Source organism: Meleagris gallopavo, chromosome 13 (genome assembly GCF_905368555.1).
Source record: "Meleagris gallopavo chromosome 13, MGAL_WU_HG_1.1, whole genome shotgun sequence".
NCBI lineage: Eukaryota > Metazoa > Chordata > Aves > Galliformes > Phasianidae > Meleagris > Meleagris gallopavo.
The window spans coordinates 10,501,218-10,513,852 of NC_139416.1; the positions used below are offsets into that span (position 1 = coordinate 10,501,218).

General features: G+C 47.6%; 1 protein-coding gene across 2 annotated transcripts in view; it reads right to left on the reverse strand.

Moving 5' to 3' along the window:
* The window catches only part of WTIP (WT1 interacting protein), a 76,332-nt gene extending 70,565 nt beyond the window's left edge, over positions 1-5,767 (reverse strand). Inside the window, exon 1 of one of the 2 annotated variants that reach the window (XM_085234756.1) lies at positions 3,178-5,767. In XM_085234756.1, the coding sequence (XP_085090882.1) occupies positions 3,178-4,615 (1,438 nt within the window). In that variant the 5' untranslated portion in view covers positions 4,616-5,767. The remainder of the gene's footprint in view (positions 1-3,177) is intronic. The other variant, XM_085234755.1, reaches the window with a different exon arrangement.
* Positions 5,768-12,635: the final 6,868 nt, after the last annotated feature.

A 12,635-nucleotide genomic window follows, 5' to 3' on the forward strand; every position in this document is an offset into this window, starting at 1 on the left:
AGGTCAAAACAGAAATACCCACATCAGTGTAGAAGGTGGAACAAAATCCACTTCCAGAGACAGGATCTACATGGTGAAAAATCACTTAAAAACACAACCAAAAGCAAACATCTACCAAATGATTATTAGCGTAGCTGCTAATTTTGTTAAGAGCTAGAGGCTGTTTCTGCTTCCAAGTAAATGATCAGGACACCTACTGCTAGCCTGGAAGCAAGTGATACCATGCCATAGTCCCAGGCACCACTGTCTTGGCAGGACTTGAACCTTTTCAGGCTGTTGAACACAGCCCCTCAAAATAAGCTAATAATAAAGCTTGCTGATACCATGCATGTTCCTTTATTTCTTCCTCTTTTACTGCTTCAGTTTCACTTGACATCATATATTCGCAGCCCTGACAGAAAAGCAGCACTTTGTCCAGGACAGACACGCATCAAGGACTGTACTGTATTCCAGGAGATACTCCATTTTTCCAGCCATGAATTAAGAATTGATTTTGGGCAGAGCTGATAGCAGAAGTGCTCCACTTCGGCACACTGCAAGACAAAACAGACACGACTTCAAGGCACCACTGGAGTAGCTGCACCCCTGAAGTGTAAGTGCCTAGAGAGGGGACATACGGGGAGTCAGCAAAGATGAAACAGTTTGGGAAGAGGCTGCAGAGAAAGTGGGTACAGCTACAGAGCATTCTTCCTCCTAACAGGACTAGTTAGTCACTTGACCTCAAAGTAACTCACTGTTCACATCTTCAAAGTCATATGTGGACTAAAACAAGAGTGGCATGAAGACAGCAGTACCACATAGATTAGCTCTCATACTGAATGGACAAAATAGAGATTACTGTTTCCTTTCCTGGAGGTAGGGAAAATGCAGAGAACACAGCAAAATTACAGTCACCATATGAACTTTTACTCATAGGGCAATGGAGCTCATCCAATTAAGGAGTATTAAACCATCTGCTGTTATACAATTAGCTTAACATTTCTTTTCTCCATAGGCATCACAGGACACTCTGCAATTGCCTTTAGAGTGTGTCAGATACAAATATGCATGAATCACAATGCAAATCAAAACATTTCTGTTGGCCTCCTTTTATTAAGACCTTCTCCAATACATCTGAGTGGATTATTTATAAGATGATCTGTCAATAAGTGGACTTTTCCCTCGCTGGTTCTTTCTCCTTGTCTCCGACATATCTGCCTGCAGTCATACCAGACTCGCCCCTCACATGCTCATTCAGCCAAAGTTTAGCATTCACCCCATGAGTGAAGCAGACACGCAGGACCAAGGCCCACCAGGACTTGTTAAAACCTTGATGATTTAGAAATCAGCCTTCTTTTACAGTAACCATGTTTTCCGGATTTCATCTGCTTCTAGGGTGCAAGACACAGCAATGCTTCTCTCTACCAGCGCAACAAATACACACAGGGCAGCTGGCACTTATGTTCCCTAAACATAAAGGCACAAACTCCCTCCTGATCTGAGACAGGACACATCTGCCAGAGCTTAGGGCTTGCTGCAACACGTTCCTACACATGCAAATACTGACACAACGGGTAAGCTCTTACAAATAAGAACGAACTATCCACAACACCCATTCCTGCGGCTGCTCCTGGAGCCCCTGATCACACCCAGCTCTTCTGGCCACGGGAGAAACCTCTCAGAGTGTCAGGATAGCAATAAGTTACATTTCCTACCCTAAGCATATTTCAGCTCTCAGCTCTGGACACTGCTGATATTTTGAAGATAACACTTTTTAGCACATTAACTACCTTCCCCCACAATCCTGCTTCTGTAGATACTCACACCTGAACTGTTATCAACCTCAGCTGGTGATGTTCCAGCAATCATCTGAACCCTGCACCAGGTGCATGACACTGGAAAGTTTTCCTTGCAGGAGAGGGCACCACTCGCTCAACAACCTCATCTATCAGTCCAGGTCTGTCTCACTACAAGCACCGCACGAAGTCCTGTACTTCCTCTCTTTTGCTCAGGGCACGCTAATGTTAACACTGAAAGCAGCTTGAATCTTCATTTAAGTCAAGGACCAAGGTAATACGTGTCTCTGTCCCAAGCAAGGCTTCTATTGGTCAGATCGCACGCTGCCAGAAAGTCTCTCCCTTTGCACGCAGCCAGTGCAGGAAGGCACAGAGGTTGCCTCAGAAGGCCACAGACTCCACAGCCCCGATGCACAGGGTCACTGCTGCAGGCTGGCTCACCCCAACCACTCATCTGCCCGGGCCTCGCTGTCCCTTCTCTCCCACAAGCTCCTCCATGCAGAGCCCTCATCCCCACAGTAAGCTGGGAACAAGCCACCTGCCACCAAGGGTGCCCAGCCCAGCTACCACCCAGCTCATCGGTCCCCAGGGCACTACTTGCACGCTCCAGGATTATCTTTCAAAGGCATTTTGGCCTTTCCTACTCAGTACAAAATAAAAGGAGACCTATCTGAACTTCGGTGTGACTACAAAGCATATTTACGTGCTTAAAGTTACTTCTGTTCTATAAAGAACAAAGACATTCAGGATATTGCCAACAGGCTGACAGTCTCAGCAAAGACAAGGAGATCTCTTCCGTCCTCCCTCCCACACCCCACAAGCAACACCAGCCCCTGCCCGACTCAGCACATTGCAGGCCCCATGAGGCCACAAGGGGCTGTGACAACACTGGGGCTTCCAGGAGCACTGTGGCATAGGACGTCACTGAATGAGACACTGACAATTGCCCTAACGATCAAGCTGTCCAGAAGCATCAGAACGTAGTACATGACCTGAAAGTATGATCGCAGATGCCACAACCTCGGGGACACTGAGCCTTACTGACAAAGACAGAAACATAAATCGCTGTGAACTCCAACAATACCTCAGACAAGTCTCCTACCAGCCCCATGAAGGGAAAGCATCACAGGTCCTGACAAGCTACACAGAACAGAGACCAAGCATCAGTTGGGAAGTAAGGTGCAAACACTGGTGTCACCAGTAAGAAAGTTAGTACTTGCTGCAAACTGGCTTTCTCCTGCAATAACCAGAAGTTTCAGCAGATAACTGGCCCAGAGCAGCCCTGGGCATTATGCACCCTTCTCTAATGCCAAAGCCACGGCTGCTTGCAGGCCCTACACCTTCACCATCTCGAACCGCCTGTCCTGGGCCCTGCACCCTACCCCTGCGGCAAGTCACTCACCGAAGTACTCCTTCTTCATGTGCATCTCCAGCTCCTTCTCCAGCTCCAGCGTCAGCGCCTCCAGCCGCCTCTCCGCCTGGCTGGGGCCGCTGTCCCGGCACGGCGTCACCTGGTACGGCAGCTTGAACTTGGGCGCCGAAGCGGAGCCCTTGGTGGGGCTGTAGGCGTAGGGGGGCGCGGCGTCGGGCCCGGCGGCCGCCGGGTGCTGCGGGTCGTGCCGCTGCGGAGACTGGGCACGGACCTTGCGGTAGACGTCCCCCAGCTCGGGCGCGGCGCAGTCCTCCTGCGGGCCGGGCCCCAGCAGGGAGGAGCGGGGCGAGGGCAGCTGCAGCTCGGGGTAGGCGCTCATGGAGCCGCGGGAGCTCCGCGAGCTCTGGCTGGAGATGCTGGAGCGGGGGCTAACCACGGCGGCGCCCGGCCCGCCGCGGCCCTCGGGACTGCAGAGGCTGGAGCGAGGGCTGGCCACGGAGAGCCCGGCGGCGGCCGCCCCGTCCAGCTCGGCGCCGCCCGGCGGCCCGTACCTAGAGTCCGAGTAGCTGGAGCGCGGGCTGGTGGTGCACGAGTACTGGCTGGCGGTGCTGGAGCGGGGGCTGGCGTGCCGCTGGTCGTAGCCCATGCTGATGCCGCTGGTGCGGTTGCTGCTGGGTTTGCTGCCGCCGTCGTAGCTAGTGAGGCTGGCGCGGGGGCTGGAGTGCTTGCTAGTGTCGCTGGCCGTGCTGGCGTAGCTGGAGCGAGGGCTGAGAGCGGCCCCGTCGTACTGCACCAGACTGCCGCGGGGGCTGCCGTACTTCTCCTGGCCGGGCACCACCAGGCTGGAGCGGGGACTGGAGAACTTTTCGTAGGGAGGCACGGCCGCACCGCCGAGGCTGGAGCGCGGGCTGGAGAACTTGCCGTGCTCGGCGCCGGGGCCCGGGCCCGGCGGGGCGGCCAGGCTGGCCCGGGGGCTGGCGTTGCCATACTTGGCGTCCGGGCCGCCGGGAGCCCGCCCGCCGCCCTTGGCCACGTAGCCGCCCTCGTAGGCGCTGCCCGCGGCGTAGCGGTAGCCCTCGGCCGAGTAGCGTTTGCCCTTGTCGGGGAAGCCGCTGTAGCAGGGCAGCGCCACCTCGGAGCGAGTGCACAGCCCGTCCTCGCAGCACGGCGGCTCGGCGGCGGGGCGCCCGTTGGCGGCGCGGAGCGGGGCGGCTTTGCCGCAGGGGGCGGCGGCGGGGAAGGCTTCGGCGGGCGGCGGCGGCGCGGCGGTGCCGTTCATCTTCCGGCCCCGCTGCTCCGCCGTCATGTGGGCGGCGATGACCCGCTTGGTCTCCTCCAGGTCGGCGTGCAGCGTTAGGTCCCGGCGGCCACCCCGGCCATAAGGAGCGTCCGGGCAGGGCTCATAGAGGGACAGGTCCTCCATGAACTTGGTGGCCTTCAGTGCCATGTTCTCCTCGTACTTCTCCATGCTCGGCCGGTGCCTGGCGGCTCGGGTTAGGTCGGGGAGCTCTCTATGAAAATACAGTCCGCAGTAGGAAAAGGGAAAAAGAAAAAAAAAAAAATACAAGCCAAAGGAAAAAAAAAAATCAAAAAAAAAAAATCACCCCAAAAGTTCCTTCCCGCGGCGCACCGGCAGATGCTATCAGCAGGACGCGGCTCTCTCCCGGCACAGTGGCCCGGCTGCGGCAGGCGCACACCCCGGCGGCATCCCCACGCCGCGCCGCTCGCCTCGGTACGGCGGCGCTGCCCGGCGGAAAGCGGCGAGCGGAGACGAGAAGCCCCTGTGTCACTTTCCAGCCTTAAATAAGTTGCTCGGTCCAGTCAATGGCGCGCCGCGCGGAGGAATTTGCGCTCGGCGGCTCCCTGCCCCCGCCGCCCCCGGCCGGCCGACCCGCAGCGGGGCCCCGGCCCAGCCCGCACCCCCGGGCGGGGGGCGAAGGCAGCGGCCGCTCCGGAGGGGCTTCGCGGCGCGGCGAGCGGAGCGCAGGGCTCGGCGAGGCAGGGACTCCTTTGTGTAGGGCAGGAATGCGAGGAAGGAGACTGGGCGCTGCGTCCCGCTGGAATGTAGTTAATGCCGGAGCCAAACAATGATTTTCACCGAGTCAGTCAGGGAGAGGGCGGCCGCGGCGCTGCTCGGCCGCGGGGCCGGCAGCCTTGCCTCCGGTCGCCGAGAGCCGCTCGGGGCCGCGGACGCGACTGTTCGCCGAGGGCCGGGGCTGTCACCGCATCCAGGGCGCGGAGCCGGGCCGAGGGGAGTCCCCGCGCCGGCGTTCGGCGGGCGGAGCGCGCCCGGAGGAGCCGTACCCCGGTGGGCTCTGTCAGGAGAGCGGCGGTTTAACGGCCGCCGGGGCTCGAGCCGCCGCGCGCGGGAGCGCCGTGCCGGGCTGGGGTCGCGTGCGCCCGGTTTCCCGCTCTCGCCGCTGACTACAGCTGGACGTGGAACTTCCCGCCGCGCCGCTCGGGCGCGGGGCGGCCCTACCTGTGCGAGACTCCCGGGGGGGACGGCACGGTGGGGAGCCGCGCTGCAGCAGCAGTTATTTACGTACGGTTCTCAAAGAAACAAAAACACGATGCTGAAACTGAGCACCCTGCGCCCAGGAATGGCCGCAGGTCAGGGCTGCAGGTGCTCTGTCCGCGCCAGGGGCGTGTTGTCCTGTTAGTGCTCCTAATTAAACATTGAATGCAACTGTGTACTCGGAACCCTTCCCAGCTGCAGAGGGCGACTGATGGGCAACCTGTGTGTAGGGTAGCAGGCAATAAATAAATAAATGAATAAATCCTGCAAGCCAACAAACTAAGCAGAACCGGTCCTGAAAAGCAGACCTGTGGGGCATGGAGGACACCACTCATAAGTCGATGTATGTGTGCTAATGCAGCCCACCTGGGAGCCAGGCTCTCCTTTCTTCTGCGTGGCAGCTTGGACCATCAGAGCCTTATACAATAAGCTGATGGACAATGTTCCAGGAGTTTTTGTTTTTCACTTCTCAATTAACTGAGCAGGGCATAGGGTCTGCACCTGTGTGCGCACGCAGGAAAACATTCCGAGTGGCTTTGTTCGGACTGCAGAGCTGTGAGGCTGAGGCACAGGCTATGGTCCTGCCGGCTCTGTGCTGAGCTCCAGCCAGCCAGTGCCAGGCAGCACAGCACAATGCTGCCAGCAGGCAGCAAGCTCCTCAGTGTGCCTTTGGAACCTCAGCAGTTCAAGCACGTGCTTTCTTTGGTATTAACTCATGGGAAAGCACACTGGATTCTGAGAGAGGCTGGGGAATCAGAGGAAATAGCCCTTTTTAGCAAGCAGTTTGGATCAAATGATATGAATTACTCACGTTCACTGTTGAAAGCTTATGTTGGATAAGTAACTCCTCAAAGCAAGGCCCAGTCAGGTCTGCTGCAGCCCGGGGCCGGGGTTGTTCCTGCACAGCACTCCGTCCCTACTGCATGCCTGCTCTCCAGCAAATCATCCTCCTGTCACACACGTAATGAACATAGTGCTTATCCATGCTGCAGCCACAGATGTAGCCCACATGGGTGAGATAAATATGTTTGCAAGGTACACAATGCACTCGAGCAGCGCTGTGTTTCTCACAGAGGACCATATGTGCAGTGCTGTGCAAACAAGACGCATAGAGTTAGAGCTGCAGTTGCTTTAATAAGCGCTCCTACCATGCTCCTTACTGCTGTATAAAAGAAAAAATTATTGGCAATTACAGTGTGACAATGCTGACAAGTTTTTCTCCCCAATTTGTTTTAAATACGTGTGTTTAATTTTAACAACCTGAAATAAAATGTTTATATGGCAAAAAGACTCGTGCAACTCAGAACACAAGAGCTGTCACGGAATATTAAAAGAGGAGAACTTCACTTCGTAATTTGTTGTGGCAATCCTTGTGTCTGCTGTTAAGTTATATCAGCACATCAGATATGAAGGAAAGCCAGCTGCTTCTGCTAAATAAACTCCTTTGTGTGAGATTTAGAGGGAGCAAAAAAGCCAGGTGGAGTTATTGATCTGTGAATATTGGCCGGCTGGGCCTCACAGGCAGCACACTCCTGTTTCTTCTAATTGCCAGTGCCTTCAGCAAAACCCTGGCCAAGCCAGCAGGCAGGGAAAATTAATGGTCTGCTGGGGATTCTGTCTCCCTGAGCTGCAACAAAGCAGGGAATCTGCAGATTTAAGAATTCGCTGGTGAAACTTTGGCCCTCCTTAAGACTGTGGCAAAAATCTGCCTGACTTGCACTGTAGCATGTTTTACAATGTATCTCTTTACTGATACAGCACAGGAGGCAGTTAATTTTCTCATTTCATCCATTTATCAACGTGAAGCTGCTTGTCAGATTTGTGTGTTGAACTGGATGCTACCTGATTTTTTTTGCATTTTCCTTCTTTCTCTCCCTTATCAAGAAAACAACAAAATTACACTCTGAAGTCCACAGGTAAATAAGACTTAGCGCTACTTCAGTTCACTTTTATCTCCATTTATAAAATTGATTTGTTTCTTGGTAAAGAATATCACTATTATCCCTGTTCCTCCCTCTGTTCCAAAGCCTGATTTAAAAAGAAATACTTGTGAAATTTATATAAAAAATATTAAGAGGAATATTTTGATTTGGAGCTTTTATTTTTTATTAATTTAAGTTCTAGTTGTATTGTTTTATATTGCTTTATCTTGCTTGAGTCCTGTATGTTCATTTGTATTGTGATGAATTTAATCATAAGCAAGCCTTTCAGAATATAAGGTCTGGATATGAATATGCATTAATATTTGAGTAATTAGTTGGAATTACAGTCAATTAAGGTCATTCTAGTTCTCCAAAATACTTCAGATCTAGATAGCCACTTCACTGAAAGCAGCAGACCATGCAACTATTTTTACACTACTTCAGGATATGAATGAAGATACAAGCATCACAAAGGCTGCACTGTTTTGTTTTTAGGACTGTAGCTTAGTGTGGTTTTGTTGTTTTTGTTTGTTTTTAAATACTCATTCACAAATCACTGCTTTTAAAAATTGCAATTACCGAATGTATTCTAGGGCACCATCTTCTGGTGGACAGAAGGCATTGTAGCTCAGCGGCTACCTTCGACTGCGGGACACAACTATCTTTCAGTAACGCTACTCTGCAGGTTTGCGGGTCATTTCTCATTCTCAATCTGCAATAAAACACTGTTTAACATTTTTTACATTCTTCTTATTCATTGCGAATGCAGCTATTCACCATGCTGCACAAATGTAACTTGGGACAGACCCTGAAAAGTTCTAGTCACAACGGCCACTTTGTGAACGTGCTACATTAGACAGACAACATATGTCTAAGTACTTATGATTAATACACCATTTATGTATCTTATTTCTTTTATAGCTTTATCTTCCACTTCTCTTACATATTTCTGCTTTTGGCATTCCTGGCCAAAGCAGTTAATTGGCTCATACTTGGGAGACTGTGCACAGCCTTAGTCATACTTCCCTGCAATCAGAGGACATAATACCATAAATTCAAACACAATCAATTAGCTTAATAGCAGCCACTACATATGCATAAATGCATGGTTTAGTTGGCTGGCTTGGTTAACAGTGCAGCCATTTAATATGCTTGAATTCTTATTCAAAGACATTCAAAGAAGTGAAAATATAAAAAAAGGAGAGTACATAGGTTTAAAATTTATACTAACGTGATAAAAAGGCTTGTTTACAGCAGTGCAAACCATCATCCATTAAAAAAGATCAGATTGCATTAACACATTTTATTTTAAAAAAGAAAACAACAGAAACACTGCATATACAGGTCCTGCTATATATGTCTTGTTCCGTGCTGGTGAAGAATACCAGACTAACCATGCCTTGTTATACCAGTCCAAGAAAGATGGCAAACTACAAGCACTGGCCTCCCACCCTGACAACACAATGCACTTCAGCTCTGATGAGAAGAATCTTTTTAGAAGAAATGGGATATCCTTTTGTTGAGAATATGAATTATATTTACTTTTTACGGTATTTTCCATAATGTAATAGATTTAACACTCCTTGAATGAAAATAATCAAACAATTTGCAAGAAGGAGCTGTTCCACAAACAATGGAACCAATGAAAGCTGGTCTTATACATGTCTGCTTTCTGCATTCTTTGCATTCTCCAGCTTTTAACTTCTCCAAATTCCCAGTACTGTTGCAGCAGTGGCACCCTCTTTGTATCAGAAGAACAGTCTTCAGAATTTACCCAAGCTTTAAGCTGCTACATGCAATACCTTAAGGTTTCTCCATGGCATTTGCCTGCTTTCTTCAAAAGACTTGTCAGCACTCTTGTCTCTGGCACTCCTCCTCTACAACACATTCACCAATGTACAGCCTTCTTGTTCCCTTGATAGCTACAGCTCCAGGCAGCTTCTCAAGCTTCTAGGTTAAATGCCTTAGTCACCCTCCTTCCCAACACACTCCTGCTGCCTTCAGTCCATACTTAGATGGACAAAAAACAGCAAAGGCCCATGTGCAGCCGTGTAAGGTACCAAAGGCTGAATGCTATTACAGAAGCACTTGTGTGGGTCTCTATCTACAGCCACTTACTTGTAGAATTACAGTATGTTTGAGATGTAGTTGCTCAATAGAAGTAGCTTCAAATGCTGAAGAGGACTGGTGGAGCAATTCCCTAAGTTTCTTTTCTCTAGGAAGCCATGCTGAAAATGTCTCACTTTTCTCATGTGAGTGAAGTAGTATGCTGATGAGAAAGACAAATGTCATGGCAAGTAACCAAACGGCAATTTAGTATATACAGTTAATAAACTGTATTTACTATATCAACCTGTATCTAGAAGTACATTTATTTCCTTCATCCTATGCCTCTTTAAAAAGAATCAAAGCCTCTAAATCATTAAGTTGCATCTTCCTATCCCTTTGTCTGTTCATAAAGGCTCTCCATAATCGTTCTGCTTAAGACAGTAACCCAGAAATAATCTCAGACGAGCAACAAATAAATGACTGACTTGTGTAAAATTTGTTATATTACTTTCATCCTAGTTTCTGCTTTCTTCTAAATTCAACATTTTAGATATGCACAATTGAAGATTTCTATAATAGATGCAAAAAGAAGAAAATACCTCCACTTAAAGGGAAGAAAACAGAACAGAGTAGAGAAGAGGGGACTGTTTTCCTTAATTCAGTGTTTGTTCAGTTTTCAAATGCAGATTTAAACTTTGTTACAGTGGAGATAAAGCTTGACACATACAATATCTATATATTCTCACTGAACATGGGCTTATTTTATCTTTTGCGATCCAACAAATGGCTAGCAAGAGCTCTTTGTCGTAAAGGTCACAGTCTGAAGTGGCACATCAATCTGCTTGCCAGCTGTCACAGTCTAAAAGCCAGAAAATCATGCACCATCTCCCTGCCATTCAACAACGAAATAGTTTTATAAAGCAAAACTAAAACCTCACTACTACAGACATCTTACTGGTATCTCCATGTTAAAGTTGCTTTTCAGGAAATGGACTGGTTAATAGACCATCACATCATCACCCAAAAAGTTGCCCTGACTCGAACAGTCATCATCTGCCCCTTAAAGAATGATTCTCTGTATGCTTTGAGAATCAGACAGGTTTTTAAAACAATAAGATTTTGGGAAAATTGTTACGTGCTTCTTCACAATGAGTCAGAACAACGTAATGGATCCCTAGTAACTGTTGTATATCAGTAGTGCTCGATACTCCTTTCTGTGCTCCAGTAGACAACAAGGATATTGAACTAATAGCATACAAAGGCAGATACTAGATACGCTCACAGCTGCAATCAACTACACTAAAATATCACTGTTTGTCTCGTTCTTTTTATATACAGCACTCAAATTCACCACACATAAAAAATACAAACATTAAGAACAAATTAATATGAAAACCAGCCAGAAAGGATTACTTGTCTCACAGAAATTAGCATCAATATAAGCAAACAAATAGAAAAAGCTGCATGTCAGAAAGGCCACTTTGTATCACTGCAAATAGCAATTTGTAGACTGATTTAATGAGCCTGGCTCAGAAACCCTTAGTGGAGACAGAGCTTGCATCAAGGTTGCAAAGCTAAGGAACTAGGGAATATTTTATTCATTTTAACTTCTGAGTGTTGTGTTGTTTCCTCCCATATTAATATTACTGCTGTGAGGGCTTTAACAAATTGTCCGTTGAAAAGCTGCTTGTTTTTTTAAGAACAAACAAAAACCTAAAAGCTTAGTAAATGCATCCAAGTACAATTTGCTTATACATTTATATATTATACAATGTATAATTTGCTTTTGCAAGAGCAAGTTTAGTTTGGAACCTTCTACACCACTACGTTAGTGGCCAGTAGCCACTTAAGGATGCTCATGCTTCCATCAGTTCTGAAGAGCCATTTTCATCCAGCATAGAACCATTCTGCATTTTTACTGATTCATTCAGTATTACCAAACTTAAGAACCCAAGAGAACAAAGACTGTATGAACATCCTGTCATGTTTACAGAAGCTGCTGGTATACAGAAAAAATATACTGAAGAATTAATTCACTTTAGATTATTTTACAGGAAGGAGAGCCTTTTTTTGCTATGTAACTACGTAATCCCAAAAAAAAAGCAGTACAAACATATCTCCTAAATATGTCAGCTTGTAATTGCTTATATAAATGCTAAATTACCTTTTATGCTGCAAATCACACGATGATGCATATCTTAAGTTTTTCAGTACTTCTCTAAAACTCATCCTGCAGTAAGACCACTCCTTCGCACATTATGATGCCAGCAGCTTAGATACAGCATTGTCACGCCACAGTGAGAATCACATCCTATTACACAGATAACAAGCCATTTGACAACTTATTTAATAAACCAATAATTTTATTTTTAGTGAAGCTAAGAGAGAAGATGCTGATCTTTGTTATTGGAAAATGTCAGACATTAAATTCTAGTACTTTAACTGTTTATAGTGAGAACTATAAAAGCTTCCCATTATAGTGCTGAAATTTGTTTCTCTATCTCTTATTTACATCTTTACCTCTCAGTCTTCACTGATGCTGGCCAAGAAGTAACTAACTCAAAGGTTTAATTTAGAGTATTATGTCTTCAAACAAGCTGTTATGTGTGAATATTACTTCCTAAAAGTAGAGAAAAAACATTAATTGCATTGTAGTTTTATACTGCATTGGCAATTCAATACGGATGAGAACCTGGTCTTCTATTAGACAGAACCGGATACAGAAACTAAGAAGTGCCATGTTTGGTTTTTACATTCATTACATGGTTAACATCTTGTTAAAAATGCACAGTTTATAAACTGCAACGAAATAAATCCAGCCCACTCTATTTCTCTACTTCATAAGGCTGCGGCTGAGTACTCATCTATGAATAGGAGCTGTTCTGGTTCATTAACACAAAGCTAGCAAGAAATTTCAGTGCAGTGACAGAAACGGCAGATTACCATGTTTTAAGAATCAACACTGATAGAACAGAGAGCTACTAAAACATGTCAACAAATGC